This window comes from Coturnix japonica, chromosome 12 (genome assembly GCF_054131305.1).
Source record: "Coturnix japonica strain WE chromosome 12, WE-NBRP24, whole genome shotgun sequence".
Lineage (NCBI taxonomy): Eukaryota > Metazoa > Chordata > Aves > Galliformes > Phasianidae > Coturnix > Coturnix japonica.
Genome location: NC_140674.1, coordinates 3,444,831 through 3,463,677, shown reverse-complemented (window position 1 = coordinate 3,463,677; position 18,847 = coordinate 3,444,831). Strand labels below are relative to the sequence as shown.

General features: G+C 45.1%; 1 protein-coding gene across 8 annotated transcripts in view; it reads left to right on the top strand.

Annotated features, from left to right (window-relative positions):
* Positions 1-15,470, top strand: part of NEU2 (neuraminidase 2) — a 28,358-nt gene extending 12,888 nt beyond the window's left edge. For 2 of the 8 annotated variants that reach the window (XM_015871155.3, XM_085512608.1), the window contains exons 3-7: positions 7,239-7,443; positions 7,526-7,999; positions 8,082-8,251; positions 12,941-13,145; positions 14,358-15,470. In XM_015871155.3, coding sequence (XP_015726641.1) covers positions 12,945-13,145; positions 14,358-15,296 — 1,140 coding nt within the window. In that variant the 5' untranslated portion in view covers positions 7,239-7,443; positions 7,526-7,999; positions 8,082-8,251; positions 12,941-12,944 and the 3' untranslated portion in view covers positions 15,297-15,470. Of the gene's footprint in view, positions 1-7,238; positions 7,444-7,525; positions 8,000-8,081; positions 8,252-8,337; positions 8,455-11,237; positions 11,507-12,487; positions 12,853-12,940; positions 13,156-14,357 lie in introns of those variants that run through there. The other 6 variants (XM_015871158.3, XM_032446700.2, XM_015871152.3 and 3 more) reach the window with 6 other exon arrangements.
* Positions 15,471-18,847: the final 3,377 nt, after the last annotated feature.

Below are 18,847 nucleotides of genomic sequence, written 5' to 3'. Positions count from 1 at the left end.
ATATGTCTTCACACAACTCCCTCTGCATGAAAAATTGCATTTGTAGCAGCTACTCTGTCTTAATTTATATACATCAATATACACTTAATGAGTAATACTCAATAACTACATATTTTTCTGCTGCCAGAATGATTTATCTTTTCTGCTGTTAGCTAATTACTTTTGATTCAAAAGTAATGACTAAAAATATGTGCTTTCTTGTATGTAATCACTAACTGCAGTCTCTGCTTATGGATAGATTTGTTTGGTCCCTGTATCTCAGAGTAGTCCAGCCCTATCTCATTGCATTCCATGCTTCTTTCCATGGGCCTCCTGTAGTGGATACAGCTATGAGCTATGGCTAAGATGTTAAAGTATTCCCCCCTCTGCAGCTCTTCTACATACCTGTACATGTACGTAAAAACATGTATCTATAAGCACGCACACGTTGTCTATCTGTGTGGGAGAGTTAACCTAATTTTTAAAGCATACAGAAGAGTAAGAAGTGGAAATCTACAAGCCCTTCTGGTTTTCATTATAGGCTATTAAAACTAATTAAACAAAAAGCTGACCTTATTTTTATTCTTTTCCTTAAATTAGTGCACATGTATATCCCTGCTTGAAGATTTTGAGAGCATCTTAAGAAGTAGAAAGTATAGAACATGACTTGATCTTCTGACATCACTGATATTTCTATATACACCTGTCTCTAGAGGAACCCCCTTTCTTCCCCTCCTTCCTGCTGATTAGGGAATGTTGTTGCCTCTGATGCCATGCAAAAAGGGATTTGAGGGTCCTTGTTCCTTTTCACTTGTTCTCATCTGTTTGGACCGTGTGAAGCATTCTAGCCATGGAAAGAATATACAACATAAAGCTTAGTCCAGAAATGCCACAGCCTCTAAAAATTGAAACACTCTGGTTTAGGAAGTTTAGTCGGTGATTAAATAGTTTAGTCAAGTACATGGTATGAGAAATAATGTCCTGGGCATAATGCCTCACTGGAAGCAGAGTAGGTTAGTGGTGCCACGATACATGGTGATGGGGTTAGCAATGTTTTGGTTGAAGCTTTTCAAGACAGACTGGTTAGTATGCAGACAAGCCCATTTTCCCTGGGGCAGACAACAGCAGTGCTGCTCTTGGGGAAAAAAATAGTATCATCCACTTCTATTTCTGGATGTTCTGTTGTGCATGAGGCACTTGTTAAGGAAGAATGAGCAAGGGTGGTTATTTGAACAGAGGTAAGAACTCAAAGGGCGCTTTATTTGGAAGCGTTTATAAAGAAGCAGGGAAGGAAGAAGCTGATGTTGTTGATCAAGGAATAGCAGAGCTTGCGGTTCTTCCCCCAGTGGTTATTGGGTGGAGGGACCAAGGAGTGTCTGGTGAGTCGGCCTCCAAATTTGTAGCTGCAAGCAAGGCAGAAGTCAGGACAGACATCAGAATCTTGTTAATCTGGTTTCTACTGGTTTGAAATGATAGGCAGGTTTGGAGAGTTGCTGTGCTAGGTTGTCCTTGTCAGCTGCTAAATTCAAACCTGGAACAAACTGATGCTGTTCTTATGGCCTGTAACAACGATTGCACAAGTTTTTGGTGTTCACGAAAAAAATACTTGATAGGCAACTCTAGAAATCGTGCAACAAATAGCATCAGAAATGCAAACTTCTCCAGAACGTCTCTTTGTAGCCCCGAGGAACAGACCCTGGTAAGAAGGCAGGTGCTGGCAGGACTGCTGCTCCCAGTGCACAGCTGTTTCTTCTGTCCTAAGACTGGGGTTCCAGTTCTGGGCTTTGGCAGTCACATCCAGTTTGCCAGCTACAGCAGTAGGCAGTGCTGTGCTGCCAAGAAACAGGCACCCCTGCAATGCTGTCTGTCTGTGTATTCATCTGCACTAAGTCTTCATTTTTTTGTCCAATAAGAGACATAGTCTCCTCAGCCACAATTATATAGCTCACTTCAGAGTGGAAATGCTGGAAAAGATTGGCAGGGCTTCTCCTTTGAGCCCTTTCCACTAACAGCAGTTCTTTCCCTCCCCAATTTTAAGCATGGAAGGAGCAAAGCGGGGATGGGTGTGGGAAATCCCCTGGCTTTGGCACTGAGTTTGCTCCTGTGAGGGCAGAGTTCAGTTCTCAGCTCTGCTGCAATTCCCTGAACAAGTCGGGTTTTCCTGGGTCTGGGTTCCCTGCTGCTAGAGGGAGGGCACTGTACCACACTATGTAAATTCTCCTGCATTTCTCCCATGGTCTTTCATTGGGAGCTACTTCAGCAAGGAGCTCAAGCAAGAGTATGGTGTAGAGAGAATCTTATATGTTCAAAAGAATAATACTGGATAATACTGTAGTTAAAAAGAAACCAGAACCTCTTTGGATATTATCTATTTTTTGTTCTATTCATTCGCATTTTCCTACATTCCTAACCCAAGCGCGGGCATCTTCTCTGAAGCTGTCATTCCCTGTTGCTGTCCCAAAGTTTCCTTTGAGCTGTGGGCTCACTGTTTCCAGAAGTGCTCCCTTTTGGACAGCAGGGTCCAGGTTTTGCAGATTAAGCAAGATCTGTTTTTTCATGGCTATCTGATTCAGAGATTTTGGCTAGGAAAGAGAAGGCAGGAAGGAGCCAAGGATTCTAGATTGTTTTAGGCTGCACTGAATCTTGTCAGTTTTTCTTATTTTATACCCAAGTATAGCATGGGGTGATTCCATGGGCTGTAACTTGGGACGATAAAACATTGCCTCCAGGCAAATGTGGTAAATGTGGTAAAGATGGTGATATTATTGCTGACAGAAAACACAGAACGAGCTCCTGCCAAAAGTACACATAGTAAAAACCCAAGGCATTGCCAACATGCATAGGGACAGATAATGGTAATTATATAGTTAAAGCATTTTACATTGCCTTGCAAATGTTCTCTCAAAATTAGGCAGTGTGGGACAATGCATTCTTTGTCTCCAGGCACTTCTTTTCTGTCAATTACTGTGGCGTTTCCCTCATACTCTTGTATTTACAGCTGGTTTTAAAGTGGGTTGGATTTATCAGTCATTATCTGAGCCTGGGTAAGATCAGCCCTGAGCAAAATTCCCATCCATCTCCTGAGATGAATGTAATCCAATTAGACCTTTTTACGTGTTCAGGGAAATGCTAAAAAAAATATGTATTTTTTTTCAATGTCGTTTCCTACTTTCTGTCTGGAGCTGCCAGATCTGCTGTAACGCTGAATCTGTCAATAGGTGAATACCTCCAGAGCTACCTTGTTCTTATGAGATTTGATTTCTTGTTTACTTGGCGCATGTAAAAAGATCCATCATTGCTGGGATTGCGTTTACAGCCATAGTGGATACACAGCAATTGGTCTCCTGAGAGTGAAAGGACAGCCCAGCTAAGGGGAAAGATCAGCCTGCCTTTAGGAGGAAAACAGGCTGCTTTTCATATTCCCTGCCTTTATTTTCTTTCTGTTTTTTTTGTTGTTGTTTTGTTTTGTTTTATTTTTAAGCAAGATGACATGCAAACATTTGCCAGGAAAAAAAAAATCACAGCTTGTCCTGCCCCTGGAAAAAGACGCCCGGTGTGATTGATTGCTCTGGGGATGTTTGCTCTTTACTTGGTCACCTTAATGCCCATTTTGTGCAGCCTGAGCCTCCTTTCTGCCTGGGCTTCCTCCCTGCTGGCTGTGCAGCCTGTTGGGCTGTGTCAGCAGTGCCTCCATTCCAGGTTGCACAGTGTCCCTTCAGGGTGACTTTGCTGGCACAGCAAAGCCGCTTCTTTCTCAGGCACTGCACTTGTGCCTTTCTTTGTGGTCCGAGGTTTCTTCCTCAGACCGTTCCTCTTCCAGCATCCCCCCAGAATAGGATTTTACTCACCTGACTGTCTGGGGCTGAACCAGGCTCTCATTTGCCATCGGGATTAGGTATGTCCAACAAATCTAGACTAAACTCCCCCAGGTTGTTAGAAATTTGCAGTTCAGCTCTGAATCCCGATGCAGGTGGGTCCTATTGAAGATCTCTGTCCTTCAGTCCTTGTACCTTCTGACAGTTCCACTTGAAAGGGAAGTTTCCCTCTGACTTTGTTTGCTCAGTTTCCAGAGCCACAGCAAACAATTTAAAGGAACAGCTTTCCCTTTACCCAGGTAAGTTAGCACAAACATGCTCTGAATGTCCTTTGCACTGCTTGTGCCAAAGGTTTAATGACAGGGCTCTGTAAAACCAGTCGTATAAAACTGGGTGAAACTTCTCTTCAAATCTGCAAACTCAAATACGTGGAAACAGCAAAAGGCATTTGCTCACACTTTTCAGCCCCACTGGCTGAGCTACTACTCTTGCTTTACATTATTTCCAGCCATTAGAGATGACAAAACCTACGTGCTTGTGACTATTTTTAGCCTATCAGGTTTTACATTCCATGTGTGTTCCTGTACCTGTGCTCTGGGACGCCTGGGATGTAGCAAACCCAGCCTGGTTTTATTGCAAGGCCTTTTGTAACCATCTATCCAAATGCATTATAATTTTCTCCCCTGAAATACTTTGATTTCCAATTCAGGTTGTGCTTACATTTGCTATGCTTGCAAGTGGGTTTACTTAAATGAATGTCTCTCTTCTGCAAACAGCTTAGAGCCCAGTGCTTCAAAGGAAGACCAAAAAAACCCCACTTCCTACAGACACCTATGTAGCTCTATACTTAGGAGGCAGCTTTTTCTTCATCCTGGAGCTCCTTCAACTCACCTGCTATTTGTGAGCCTGCAGATGGAATGGCATAAAGCATCGTATCTCCTGCTGGCCTTTCCTATGATTTATTTTTCCTTTTTAAAGTTCACCAGACTTGCCAACTGCCCGTTTGTTTTAATTGGTTGTAACATTACCCCATTTCTGGTAATAGCAATTGTATTTTGCCCACACCCAGTCTACTCTGTGGAAATCCAAATATTCATTCAGGAAAGCTCTGGTTAATCTGCGGTTGGTTGTCATAGCTTCTTGGCCACCAATGCCACTGTCCCTTTATATCAGCTGAGGGCCTGGCCTTGGCATGCAGGGCTGTCAGCAATTACTCTTGTAATGATTACTCAGAGTTGCCGTCAGACTGTGCACGCCTGCTGTGTGAGCTAGCGGGACACGAGTGTGAGGGATGTGCTGTCGCAAGGTTCGCTCCCAGGTGGACCTCATGCTTCAGACTTGTTTGTCAGTGTCCCCAGAGCTGGGAGGGGATATTAGGCAAGAGATTCCAGTTTTACTGCACTTTTCTGTCTTTAAATTGCCTAAGTTGTCCCAGAGCAACTCCTCATTGCTTTGCTATTTTGAGAACTAGATAAATCCTGCGTCCACAGTCCTCTTTTTGTATGTAAATCCCACTGTGTCTCTTTTTGCTTACCTCCCTTTTGTTGCAAAATTAAAACATATTCATTTTTTTTTCTGTTCCAAATGAGAAGAATGAACGGCAGAAAGGTACACCACACATTATAGGCACTGGACACTGTCTTTCATGGGGGCATAAGGTTCCCCATGATGAACACAAAGCCCACTGTGGAAGGTCAGAATGCAGACAGGTGTATGGTAGGGTTATGGCAGTGTTCCTTGAGTGGTGATTTTGCTCAAGTCTTTCTATGAGGAGAGGAAAAATGTAAGAGTTAGGCTATGATTTACTGGGAAATTGAATGCTTGCGTGAGTTCCATTCAGTATTATTACTTTGGCTTTCTCTTGGTTTGTTTTTGCTAACAGAGCAGTCAGCCGCCAGGTCTACAGGTCTCGTGTTCTGCACAAATGATGCCATATTGCCTAAGGCCTGGAGGGCAGCCCATAGTGTTGTAATTGAAAATTTGCAAAGCAGTGTAATTCTTCCTCCTACAGCCTAACTCCACACAGGGCATCTAGATTTTAATGTTAGCTGGCTGATGACAGCTGCCATGCTCTGTAGCTAAGCCATCACACAGAACTACCTGAGCCTGCCTGCCTTCCTTACAGTTCAACAAACCAATGGATTCTGGTTTAAACATTCTGCAAGGGAAATATACGCCGACAGTTTTTAATGGACCGTGTGTCACTCCTGTTAATTACAACATCTCATTTCCCTACTTGTTTTCACATACACTCGCCAGCATTAGCTTCTGATTTCTTAGCCTTCGTTTGCAGCTCCTGCTATATCTTTCCTAAGACGTGGCACCCAAAATTGAACATGGTCCTCCAAATGCAAAAGCTCCATTGTTCAGTATTCTTTCATTACATTCTCTTCTGCATTATTTTTATATCCTCTTATTAATGCACCCACACACCCCATTTGCATTTTTTAACCTTTTTAAAAACGTTTTCATTACAACGATCAGATATAAAGGTGATGAAGTAAGTGTGGAATAACAGAAATGACAAGCTTGATTCTCCCCAGACTTATCTGAAACTTCACTGTGCCACTGATTCTGGTTTACAGCAGAAGGAAGCAGGGGGAATCAAGCCCAGCACGTCTATACTGAGAAACCCACTCTGTATAGATGCTTGGGGAGGAAGGGTGAGGGCAGTGGGAACTGGGCGGTGGCCAGAGGCACAGCCACGCTACCACCCAGTGCTGCTGCTGTAGAGCACGGAGCGCTGCCTCCATAGTATGTGCTGCGAGCCACGTTTGGGATGGGCCTCTAAGGAGAAATGGACAACCGGTTTTAAGCTAGAGCCAAGCGAGGTGATCTGTATGAAACAAACGTGCTTTTATGGGTTGTCTGACTGCAGAAGCAGCGTGTGACTCAGAATGCTACTTGAGCAACGCAGCCGTTAGCCAGGGAGCAGAAAAAATATGAAATCCGAATAGCAATCCTTCATGTCTCGCTTTCTGGCACTGTCTTAGCAGCAATCCCGGTGTCTTTCCTTCTTTCCTAATTGTGTCTCTTATGCACAACTCTGGACTTTCTCCAGGACTTGCTGTTAGAAGTTATTATCTCATGGATATCAATGCCTTTGTCTCTTGAGGAGTTTTCCCTTTTGTTATCTATTGTTTGGTTCCAGATACAACAAAATACAAATGCCCTCAGGCTCCTTTTGTGTCTCTCAGTCAAGGTAATACTTTGCTTGCCCAGCTAAGGTGAGGTTCATAAATATGGGGTGTGGTTTTATGACACAGCTAATTTGCTCTAATGGCCAGCTGCCAGCCGGGGAGGTGAGTCTGCTCCTTGTGTCAACACCTTCACGCTCCTGCTCCCTCCCCTGCTGCTTGTCTGACTCTGGATGACGCAGTCCAGGACAGTGACCCAGCAGAAAACTGTTCACGTTTCTTTCTTCTTCTCCTTTTTCTTTCCTAGATTAGTTTTCTGCCAGCCTGACATCCTCTGATGGCTTGCCAAAGCAAGATGAGCATCAGCGCTGGCACAAGAAAGGAGGCAGGGTTGCTCAAGAGAGAGGGAAGATGGTAACACAGGAGAATTTAATTAAGTCAGCTGGTTGTAAATCCACACCCTTGCAACTCCGTGTTTGGCTTGCACAGATCAAAACCACAACTGCTAACAAGTGAGTAGGCCTTGCTTTCTCCTGTTATGTTACTAGCAAGATCTGCTTACAGGATTATTGTTGTTATTGGTTTTTTGCCTAGCAAATTGAGAGGCAAGAAGCATTAATGGCAGCAATGGAAACAGTAGAGAAGAAGGTAAAGCAAGAGGAACAGCAAGGAAAAGAAAAGGCCATCTCTAACAACAGCTACAGTACCACGTTACACCAGCAGCACAAGGTAGATGATGAATGCGTTTGCTTGGCTGCTCCCAGCAGCAGGAGCTACAGGTGCTGCCTGTAAGCTAGGCAGGCCGCACCTGGGAGAAGCAATGGCTTCTTCTCCCTCAGCCTCCCACCACATGCTGGGACTCCAGGTTCAAACTCTCTGTTACTCAGCTCTGCTCAATGCTTTATTGACTGCAGCTGTGGGGGTGTAGTTTGACACCAGTAGTGCCACCACATAAGCTGCTGGAAACTTCATCTGTATACACCAGCATGTTGTTCCTGTGCTACTGCTTGGGGGATTCCTGTGTTGACCCATTTCTTCATCAAAAAACAGCGTGTGGATAGATGGGAGGTGAGTAGAGCCACCAGAGGAACGCATCAGGTTGACATAGCAATTTCACCTGCTGTTATAACCATTTTCTGACTTCTTTCAGCCAATTTTCACGGTGCTCAGGAGCCCTGTGAGAGGATACGCTGCAAGTCTGCGCATAGGGATTGAAAGAACTTTCCCCTCCTTAGCATGAGGGGACAAGAAGTCCAGGATATGACAGCATGCTGAATGGTGTAACTATTAACAACAACATAGTCCTGTTGATCCATGCAGGTAGAAACATGTTAATTACTATGAACGCTTAAAAATCTTTCCTTAACATTTGTCCTGCTCACATGGGACCTCCCCTTCTATGCAAAGCAGGTTTGCTATTTAAATGTCAGCTTGTGTATACATGCTTGCTGCTGGCTCTTCCCAGGGGATCCGAGACAGCTGACATCGCTGCCAACATAAATAATCTTGCAGGTTGGAGACAGGTTGGTGAGAGTGTGGTGAACTTCTCTTTTCTTGTATTCAATAGGAGTGCTTTTCTCTTGTTTGTTTGTTTGTTTTTTACTTCCCTTTACCTTTCATGTGACTTCCAGGAGGCACAAAGTGAAATGAGGTATTTCCTTTTCTTTTTCCTTCTGTTTTCTCCCTCTTTATTCTCTATGTAATGGTGGGTATTGCTGGGAGCTAAAAAGGTAAATACAATATTTTGGAGGTTCAGGTAGGAGTATGTGTAGTCCTCCACTATATGCTAGGAAAAAACAAAGCTGCTTCATGTAATTCCTCTGTACTGCTGAGAAAACTTGTGTTATAAAGCACAGGAGCTGTTTTGAAAGCAGAACTTGATAGTTTAGGAAAGCATCTACCGAGGAGGCTAAAAATCCCCATCTAAGTTTTGGTATGAAGCTCAAGCTGTGAGAAAAACTTTCTGTTTCAAGAGTAGTTAAAAAGTTGGATCCAGTTGACACTAGATTAAAGTAACTCCTTCAAGTGCCTTTTAAGTCTTGAATTCTGAATGTTGAAAAGAGCCTTTTGTTTAAGATCTATTGTTTGGCTGGCCTCACTGATAACGTTCTCTTCTGACTTGACACTGAGGCTGATATGTTGGTGCTGTTTGAGAACTTATGTGCTAGATTTAGTGCAGGACCTGGTCTATGGAGGACGCTGGAATTAGAGCTCTCTGGTGCTGAATTTCAGCAGAAACAGCTACAGTGATTCCATTTAACTAGGAGGGAAGGCTTGTGTACTGAAATATGCTGTGTAGTATTCTGGAAGCAGGTTGAGTCGATTACTTCTTAGCCCTGTGCAACAGGAATGTGGCTTCTCCTGATCCCTATCTGTGCAGTAGCCCAATTGAAGCGTTTTCTTTTTGCTTAAATGAAACAAACAAACAAAAAAAAGTATTTTAGGATAGTGCATGGCTAATTGCTATATTCCTATATGGAAAACACTGAAAATCCAGGTCTGACGCTGAGTATAGAAGGGCAGGATTTGGCTTCTTATGCCTGTCTTGAAAAGCAGAATTTTAGTTGAGTTTTGAGTCTCACTCTTTCAGGTTCTTTTGTGTCCTTTGCCCCTTTCCCCAGTCCCTTCCAATAGGTTTCTGTGTTTGTTTGTTTGGGACCTGTCTGGATTCCTGCAGAGTAAACATGCTGCCATTTCTTCTTGGACCTGAATGTGTTAAGGATAGTTTTTAACAGAAGCCAGTGGAAATGTTATCCTTCTTAGTCACTTTTCTTGGAGAGGGTTAAAACAAATAAACACACAAGGGCCAATTTTCCCCTATATGTAAAACAAACCAAACAACAACAAACTGCCACCAAAGAACCACATGAGCTGCTTTGGAGGACTGAGTGGAAAGGCAAATACCCACTCCTGGGGACTCCCAGCACCTATTCCTTTCAGCAGCTTGGTCTCCTTCTGGGTTTCACATCCATCACAGATTCACTTTGTTGCCCACTGCTATTTATTTTGACTCTTTGGAAATCATTGCAGCTGTATAACTTGCAAGTTCTGACTAATGGTTTCCTCCAGTTTAACTCCCCCTTTTTCTTACCGTGCCCTTCTTTCTCCCTGTCTGCCCACATCTGCCTGGAGATGGGGTACTTAGGGCAGCAGCTTCCCTGGTGCTTTGGTGAGGAACAGGCTTCAGACTGTCCTGATCATGATCTGATGTTCTGCTGATGGTATTTTTCAATTGGCTGGAAGGTAGCTAAAGCAGCACAAGTTTTTGTTCTTGTTGCGTGTATATCAATAGCCTCAATCTGTTTTAAGATTCTGCATCTCTTCCATTCTGTGTAACTCAGGCTGTTGAGACTCTTTCTCTGCTTGAGGATCCACCAATGAAGAAGACAGAAGAAACTTAATAGTGAATTTCAAATGTGTTTAATGAAAAAGAAGGAAGGGTTTCTCTGCAGATAGATGTGTTGTATGTATGTATATGCATACATGCAGTCTTAATATACTCCCTACATACAGGATGTGCGTACACAAATATGTGTATATGTGTGTATACACACACACCTGTTTCATCTCTGGATAGATGGAAAAATCATGTAATTCTAGTATTTTCCTCAACTGCAGTTGCAAGTGCTGTGTCCAGGAACCCTGGGCTTGTTTCTATGGCAGCTACTCACAGCCTTTTAACATCCCACCTTCCCTGGCTCACTGTTTAGCAATCAGAGGAGAAGATGAATATTGCAGCACCCCCACTGAGCATCTCTCAGCACAGGGGTGAAGGGCACGGGGCAGAGCTGCCTGCAGATGGCAGGACTGTGCAGGAGGGACTTGGCTCCCGTAAGCTGCTCTGCTCCTGCGCTGCAGCACAGCCTCTGTGGTACTGGTCTCAGCTCTGCATCAGGAATGTATGGGTGTAGCCTACATCTATCTCTGCCACTGTTTATTTTTCATCCCTCTTTGTTTTTTTTTTCCCTCCACTCCCCCCTCCCTCTTGCCCTGCCCTGCAAAAAGATTACAGTATCAGAATAGCACCATGAGCAGGAATGTTATGGAACCTGTGCTGCCCTAGATAGGCTGACTAATATCTCTTGAAATAATCTCCCTTTAAATAGCCTGGAAGTGCTCTGATGAACTTCTGTTCCAGGAACCAGGAGAACGCAGCCATGGCTGCAGTCTGTGTGAGTAGCCAGACCCACATAATTATTCTATCCTAGGAAGGTCTTCCTTTCTTTCTTCATGTTGTTGCATGGAGGTCTGAGATCAGACGCCTGGTAATGATTCTGTATAGCAGCTGCTCTGCTGTATTGTAAGTGGCGGTGAGGAGGGAATAATATTCCATTGAGAAAGTTCTCTCCCATGTGGCTTCGCATCTGAGCAGCCATGGGGCTGTGGCTGGCTCCGGTCTGTAGAGCTGAGCTGGCTTCAGCTGAAACAGTGCAGATCCTGAGTTATCAAGACAGCCCTCAGAAACGTGAGGATCCGATGCAACACCCAACAACCACTACAGCGCTTTCCTGTGTATCTAAATCTTAGAGAGTCTTCAGTGCTCAAGACAGCATTGCAAGTCTTGCCTCAGCTGAGGTAGGAGGCATTTCAATTTCTTACTCTCTTACTCATAGTGTATTGTCATCTTATCCCTGCCATCCTTCCCACTCAATGCGTCAGAGATCTAAGGCCTGATTTTGTTGGGTTTTTTTGTGTTTTTTTTTTCCTTTTTCCTTTTAAATCTTGTTTTCATTTTACTCCCCATCTCTCTGACATCTCTGCTGAGCAGAGGGCTTTCAGACCTTCAGTTTCTGGTCCATCATATGAGAGGCTTTTTCTTTCTTTTTCCTTTTCACCTCCCCTCTGCTTAAACATAATTCCCTTGAGCTAGTGGGGTTTTGCTGGGATAAATCAGTTCCCAAGAGAGGTGTGGTGCAACAGGACAGAAGGCTGAGTGGATCCAAGGAGAGGAAGAGGGCAGTGAAGCCCTGGCACTGTTGCCCATAGCAGTGTGGGTGCAGAGGTGCTCAGGACCAGGCTGGATGGGTTCTGGGCAGCTTGAGCTGGTGGGGGCAGCCAGTCCATGGCAGGGGTTGGGACTGGGTGAGCTGTAAGGTCTCTTCCAAGCTAAGCTGTTCTGTGATTGTCTTGCTCCCTAATGTTGGATGACAAGTGTCTCACCGGACCAGAAGTCCCTCCTGATGCCTTACCCATTAGTAGCTCCACGCTGCTCATCCCTTTGTTTCCAAGTTCTGTGGTACCTTTATGAACCTGCATGTGGTCCCACAAGTCCCCAGGTGTGCTTCAGGCATGCAGTGGCCCTTCCTGTTCCAATTGGAAACCTGCAGCACCCAGTCCATAAGATCTCTTGTTCTGCCTTGGGCTTTGCCTGGCACTCTCAGCTTAGATGCAGCTGGCTGACATCTTTCAGACTGTTTGTGATTCTTTTGGGAGAGGATGTTTTCCTTCTTTTTCCATGCTCTGAGCTTACCATCCTTAAATAGAGTCATAGCTAGGGCCAGAGATTGCTTCAGTGGCTTGTTTTTATGAGGCTCAAAGTTCATGTTTGGCAAAGCAGAAGTTCTGTTCTGGGTTTTGGAAACACCACCAACAAAGGCAATAGTGCTTTTCAGAGGGGAAAATGCTAAAATGTCTGATCATCATCAGCCTTCTGAATTACAAAGCAAACCCGCAAAGATCTCAGCTTGTGAGTTTCATTAAGAAGAAACAAGCCACAGGCAGCTTTTCATTTACTGTGTTTAGAGAACTTACTTTACTCCAGTAAGATCAACCAGGCTGTTTCTGAACAAAGTCTGGTCTGTGTTGCTGGCTGCTGTGCAACACGTGGCTCCCCTTCAGAAGAGCATGAAACTGAAAGCAGCAGGAATGATGTTTTGGTGCATGTCAGGCATACTGAGCAGGAAGAGCAAAGAGCAAGGAGGGTAAAAAGTGGTGGGATCTGTTCCTGTTGTACTTTGCTGGGCTAAAGTATGGGTTAAAATGCAATGCATTTCTCTCTTATTCTCTTAGCACAATGGCTTTGTTTCCTGTCCTCAAGCAAGAGGTGTTGTTCCGGAATGGCACGTGGAGCTATCGAATTCCAGCACTGCTCTACCTGCCGCGTTTCAGCATCATCCTGGCATTTGCTGAGGAACGAGAGGATTTGGTGGATGAGCATGCTAAGCTCATAGTGATGCGCAGAGGCACGTACAACCCAGCCACACACCATGTTCAGGTACCAGTTGGTAAGGAAATGGAGGAGACTGTCCAACTGTACTGCTGCCCTGCTCCCAAAGGACTTGAATGTATCTGCCCTGTCCACTGTAGTTGAACAGGTCACCTGCACAATTATAGCCTATGAGCAATGCATTTACCTTTATAACTGCTGGGATTCGACCCCGTGATTGCCCAATAGTTGGGGAAATTAAGTGGGGCTTTGACCCTTCTCTGCAGAAGCAGAGAGAGACATGGGACATAAGTCCTGCTGCAGTTGCAAAGATGTGGAAAGGAAGCAGAAATGAGGAGTGTCACAAGGATAGGGAGCAGTGAATTAGCAATCGCTGGCTAGTTTTTGGGTTTTTTTAATTCATCTTCCTAGAACTAATTTCTGGCTTAAAAAACAATTGAGAACAGCCAGTCTCCCCACGCAAAAGAGTGTCATCTGGTTTGTCTGTGCCAGCGAATGGGCCACCTTATTAATCTACCAGTTGTTATTATTGTTAACAGTTATCTTGCTGGGTGACTGGGGGTGGTGGATACTCTATTTATAATCATTTGCAAATGCACTGAGGTCTTTTTTTTTTGGGGGGGGGGGGGTGGGGTGGGAGAGAAATGTCTTTTTCTAACTCAGTGGTTTATCAGAGAATAGTAATCCTTTAACAGAACCTCTTAAGAGCTGGAGTCTTCCTAGCAGAAGCAGCCTCTCACTGCACCTGCAGTGTTGTAACATTTAGGTACCACTCAAAACAAGGGAGTGGGAGTCCAAATGTAAATGGATTCATCAATGTGCAGTACGCTTGGAGAGGGCTCCGTTACCTAGCTGACTTCCTGAGAGGCACTAACAGAGCACAGTGTCTACAAGCATGTTTTAACCCTGGCATGTCTGTGTCATATCTATATTGATGAGAATTTCTTACAGTTTAACTACTCTGTTGTTTTTAAGTGTCATCAGACACCTGCATTGAGATGCAGTTGTCAGCTCCTCAATGAGTAGTAATTTAAAAAGGGGCATAGCTCACCTGTTTGGTAAAGTGTGTAAGTCCTGCATCATTTAAGAAATCTTAATTTCTTTTAATTTACATCTGGTGATGCCCGTTTTGCACTCTGTCTGCAGACTTGCTTCTCCTCAGTTGTTCTCAAGCTCTTCTGTAACTTTATCTGAGCATCCTTACTCTGTAACCTGGATTTATCTGTTTCACTCTTGTCTCTCTTCACTCTGCCTTGGCAGTGGAGCAGCATGGAGACCATTGTCAATGCAAAGCTGGAAGGTCACCGATCCATGAATCCCTGTCCTGTTTATGATGAGGTCTCGGGGAATCTGATCCTGTTCTTCATAGCTGTCCCAGGAAAGATCTCTGAGCACCACCAGCTCAGGACAAAGATCAACCTGGTACGTCTCTGCTACGTCACTAGCGTGGACCAAGGACACACGTGGAGCCCTGCGCAGGATATCACTGAGAGTACCATCAGCACAGAGTACAAGAACTGGGCCACTTTTGCAGTGGGACCTGGTCATGGATTACAGCTGTCCAATGAGCCCCGGAGCCTTGTGATTCCTGCCTACGCCTTTCGTATCATTGACCATAAGCAACACCCTGTCTCTTATTCCTTCTGCTTCATCAGCTCTGACCATGGGATGACGTGGGAGATGGGGAACTTTGTGGGAAAAGAGAGTGCAGGGGAGTGCCAGGTAGCTGAGATACACCGCTGTGGCATGAATGTGCTCTACTGCAACGCGAGGACCAACAGGGGAGCGAGAGTCCAGGCTGTCAGCTACAACAACGGGGTGGATTTTGATGAAGGCCATCGGGTTGAAAAGCTTGTAGAGCCTCCCTCTGGATGTCATGGAAGTATTGTTGCCTTCCCTCCTCCCCCTTACGTCTGGTGCCAAGATAGCTGGCTGCTTTACGCTCATCCTGCAGATCCAAAGGGACGAAGAGATTTAGGAATTTACCTCAACAGAAGCCCTTTAAATCCAGCACATTGGACGAAGCCAAGCATCCTCTTCAAGGGCTTATGTGCTTACTCAGATCTGCAGTACATGGGGATTGGGCCAGATGGCTCACCCTTGTTCTCCTGTCTCTTTGAATATGGGATCCATCGACAGTGTGAAGAGATGATCTTTGTAATGTTCACTTTGAAGCAAGCCTTCCCATCTGAGTTCTGAGTCTCAAGCCTTTTCACCAGGATTCTTCTGAAAACCACCTTTGCTGATGCTTCTTTTCACTATCAGCTCTCATCTTTCAGCAAAAGGATTTTTGTATTCTTCCCATGCCATCAGCCGGGTATTGTCTTGTAGCATGCAGACATCGCAAAGTCTATTAAATGTGCTAAAACTAAACACGTTTGGTCTTGTTTTCTATTGCCTGTCCCCCTTCTCATCCTTCCCTTTGGCTGCCAATTTAAAAATCATATGCTGAAGGCAAGCATGGCCTCCATACAGGGGGTCTCGCCTTAAGGCTTCCAATAGACTTGATTAGAAATGCATGTGCTGATAGCTCAAGGGCTGTGTGGGAATGGAGGGCAGCTACTTTATGCTGAGCTGTATTTACAAGTTGTGGCAGAAGTGCTGCAGAGGACACTGAGCATACTGCCCTGCCTATGCTGTTATCTTCAGAAAACTGTGCTGACTCTTGTTGGGTGCACTCCTTGCACTTGTAGTGCTTGCTGACAACTCCTTTCTATTGGCAGGGCTGGCTGCCTTCTGCTTTCAGAGAGGCTGTGGGATGCCATCGTCTTGAAGCGTTCCCAGCTCAGTTCTGTACTGTATTTGGGGGTTGCTTGTTGAGTTCCCAGGCCCCTTAGGGACTTCTTCATAACTTTACCTTCTCCTTACTTCCCATACTGTATGTTCTTGCTTATTTGCCCTTTTGCTCACACTGCGGTTGGTAGCTGCAGTTTCTCACGTGTACCAAAACCACGGCCTTGTGTGCTTCAGTGATTCCCTTTGCATGGATAGCGAGAGTGGGGCCTATGCAGGACCCCCCAGCCCCATGGCTGGGGACAGGGCAGGTGGCAGAAATGGCACTAACAGAAGTGCAGGATCAGGACAGGTCTGCAGAGGGAGCTCCCAATTTATAGTCAGGAGGGGAGATACTCACTGGTCTTACTAATAGAAGTGCTAAGCTATGATCCATGAAGCAATTGCTTTTATCTCTGACAACCTAATGTCTTGCTAGCAGGGCTGTTATTATTATAGAGTATTACCAGCTACAGGACAGCGTGTGAAACAAATAACATTGCCTGGCTTCCAGAAAATGGCAAAGATGTAAATGTCAGAGGAGCATGGGAGTGCTTGAGCTGGAAGGCTTTCAAAAGCAGACAGATCTTCAGCAGTTTTTGGAAGGGAACAACCCACGTTTTTAAGAGAGAGACTCTTCTGAGGCTGAGATTTGGATGGAGGTAATATGCTGTGAGTAGCTGAGTGACCTGAAGTGAATAGGCCTGAAGGGCAGCGTGTGGAGCCAGGGCAGCTTTGCTCATGCCTCTGGAAATATTGTTTCCAAACCAGCCTGAGCTTGTTTGCTGATTGCTGTGTTTTGTGCGTGTGCATAAAGCAGCCCCAAGGAAAATGTTTGTTTGCTCTACTCTTGCAGGAAAATACCTCCTTTTCATAGTGTTCTCATCTCCTTTGGGGAGCTCTATCAGGTCCTGCAGAGTCCTTTGCACTGTCACTGCTTAGGGATGCGAGCCTCTGCTTTCTGAGCATTCCCCTTTGCTGTTCATTGCTTATAGTTCTCAGAGACAAAAAGAGAAGGTCTGTTGGTTCTTCTCATTCATCTAGGTTTGTTTCAGGGTACCTGGAAGCTGCAGGTACCAAAGAAGTGAAGAGATTAACTGGCCTTCCCAAATATGCCTGCAATTTCTTGAGCCTTTCTCAAGTAGCAGGTCAGTAATGTGCTGGGTTGAAGAAGCAGCAAAGCATGCAGTGGAACCAATACTTAGTGGCTATTATTCGTCTGGTTTTTAGATGAAAGCCAGAGTCTGAATAGACTTTAGTGGCCAGGAGCCTGTTGACACCTAGTGAGGGAATGCTATAGTTAGACTTCAGCAAAGCTAACAGCTCTCCTATTAATTCAGCTCCTCATGTCAGGCATACTAAGAAATCCTTTTGTTTCATGACATGAAAATACCCTTGTGGGCATTTTTCATGTGGTGTTGAACTACACAGCCTGGATATGGGTAAGATTTTGGGGTGACTGCTGTAAAACTTGAGTGATGCTACATGCAATATTTATGCACTGGGCAGGCTGGGGAGTTTGCAGCCACCTGGTAGAATACTGCCTGGCCATCTGTGGCAAACACTGGTCAGGTAAAGTATTTATTGCAGCGCCTGAGAGAAAGCTTGGAATAACATGTCAACATGGGAAACAATAATGTTTGTTCTGTCTGTAGACTGTGAGCGCTGTAATTTTTGATTAGCCAACATTGCAGTGCTTTAGCTGTGGCCTCATTCTCTGATGTAAAGTGGAATACTGCTGCTGCAGTTATTGTATAGCTACTGTTGAGTCTGGGTTGGATTTGCCTGACAGCTGTATCCATTATTCTTTTGTTTTACAAGGGAAGCTCTTACAAGATGCTTTATCCCAGCTGTAGGATGACTGTATAGCTATTTGAAGTGCACCTTAATCCTTATGTAAACTTGCAAGCTGTATATCACTGTGTGCACTGGATGTGATCACTGCACTCTCTATGGCAAACAGTTGCACTCTCCTTCTCTACCCTCTTCATCCTCAGGTCTGCTCACCAGCCTTCTTTGCAATACACAGACACTCTTCTCAGTAGGGAGAATAAGGCTTGCACCCACACTGCAGCTTGACAGCTGTTGTCCATTCAGAGCTACTTCATAGCATTAAGCATCAGACTTCACTTAGGCACTGTGGGAGTGTGGCTTCTAAAGCCTGTGTAGATCTGGGTGAAGCTGCAGGGCAGGTCCTGCTGAGCTAATTTTGGTCTGCAGACAGTGCTTGCTCAGCATGGACAGGAAGCCCTGCATGTTGCAGTTCTGCCCATTTAGCAGGTTTGCGCAGTTCTGAATTGACTCTGTAGAGTCAATGTCTGGAAAGCTGAAAGTGCCAGGGAGGCAAATAGGGATGGGTGCTGGGCTGTATGGCTTCCATCTCCCTCTTAGTGTCCATAAATTCTGGTTTTGCTTTCTTCTGCCTGCTGTGTGAAGCAGCAGCACTCCTGTATGCTGTGTGTGATCCACAGCACTTCTGGCTCTGGGAGCTGAAGGCTGCGCTGAGCTGTGTGTGCTTTGCACGGGGGCTCTCCTGACACACAGTCCCACTTGGATGCTGCTTTGGACTGCAGCTCAAACGTGGGTGAGCAGAAGCACTGCCTTCAAAGGCAGAGCAGCTGGAGGAGAGGCAACCAAAGTTGCCATGCAAGCAGTTCTCCTGCAGCCACACTGTTGCTTGTTGCAAGCATGTCTTGTTGCTTTGCCTTGGAGATGCAGCTCTGAGCGTGCAGCACAGAGCCTAGACTAGGGACAGATGTGCAGACAAAGAAAAGGGAAGTGAAAGTCCCAGTTCTCCTCTCTGACGCAGGTTGCCAAAAATTATTTGCTCGGTCCTACCTTTGGGGATTTATTGTTGGAAGGACCTTCAAGTCTGTCTCACAGCAGCTAACAGGGAGCTTTGGCCAATGACTCCCAAAACTAATCCTGCTATACTTTTGTACATGGAGGTGTATGGGGATAATTTATTATTGTTATTA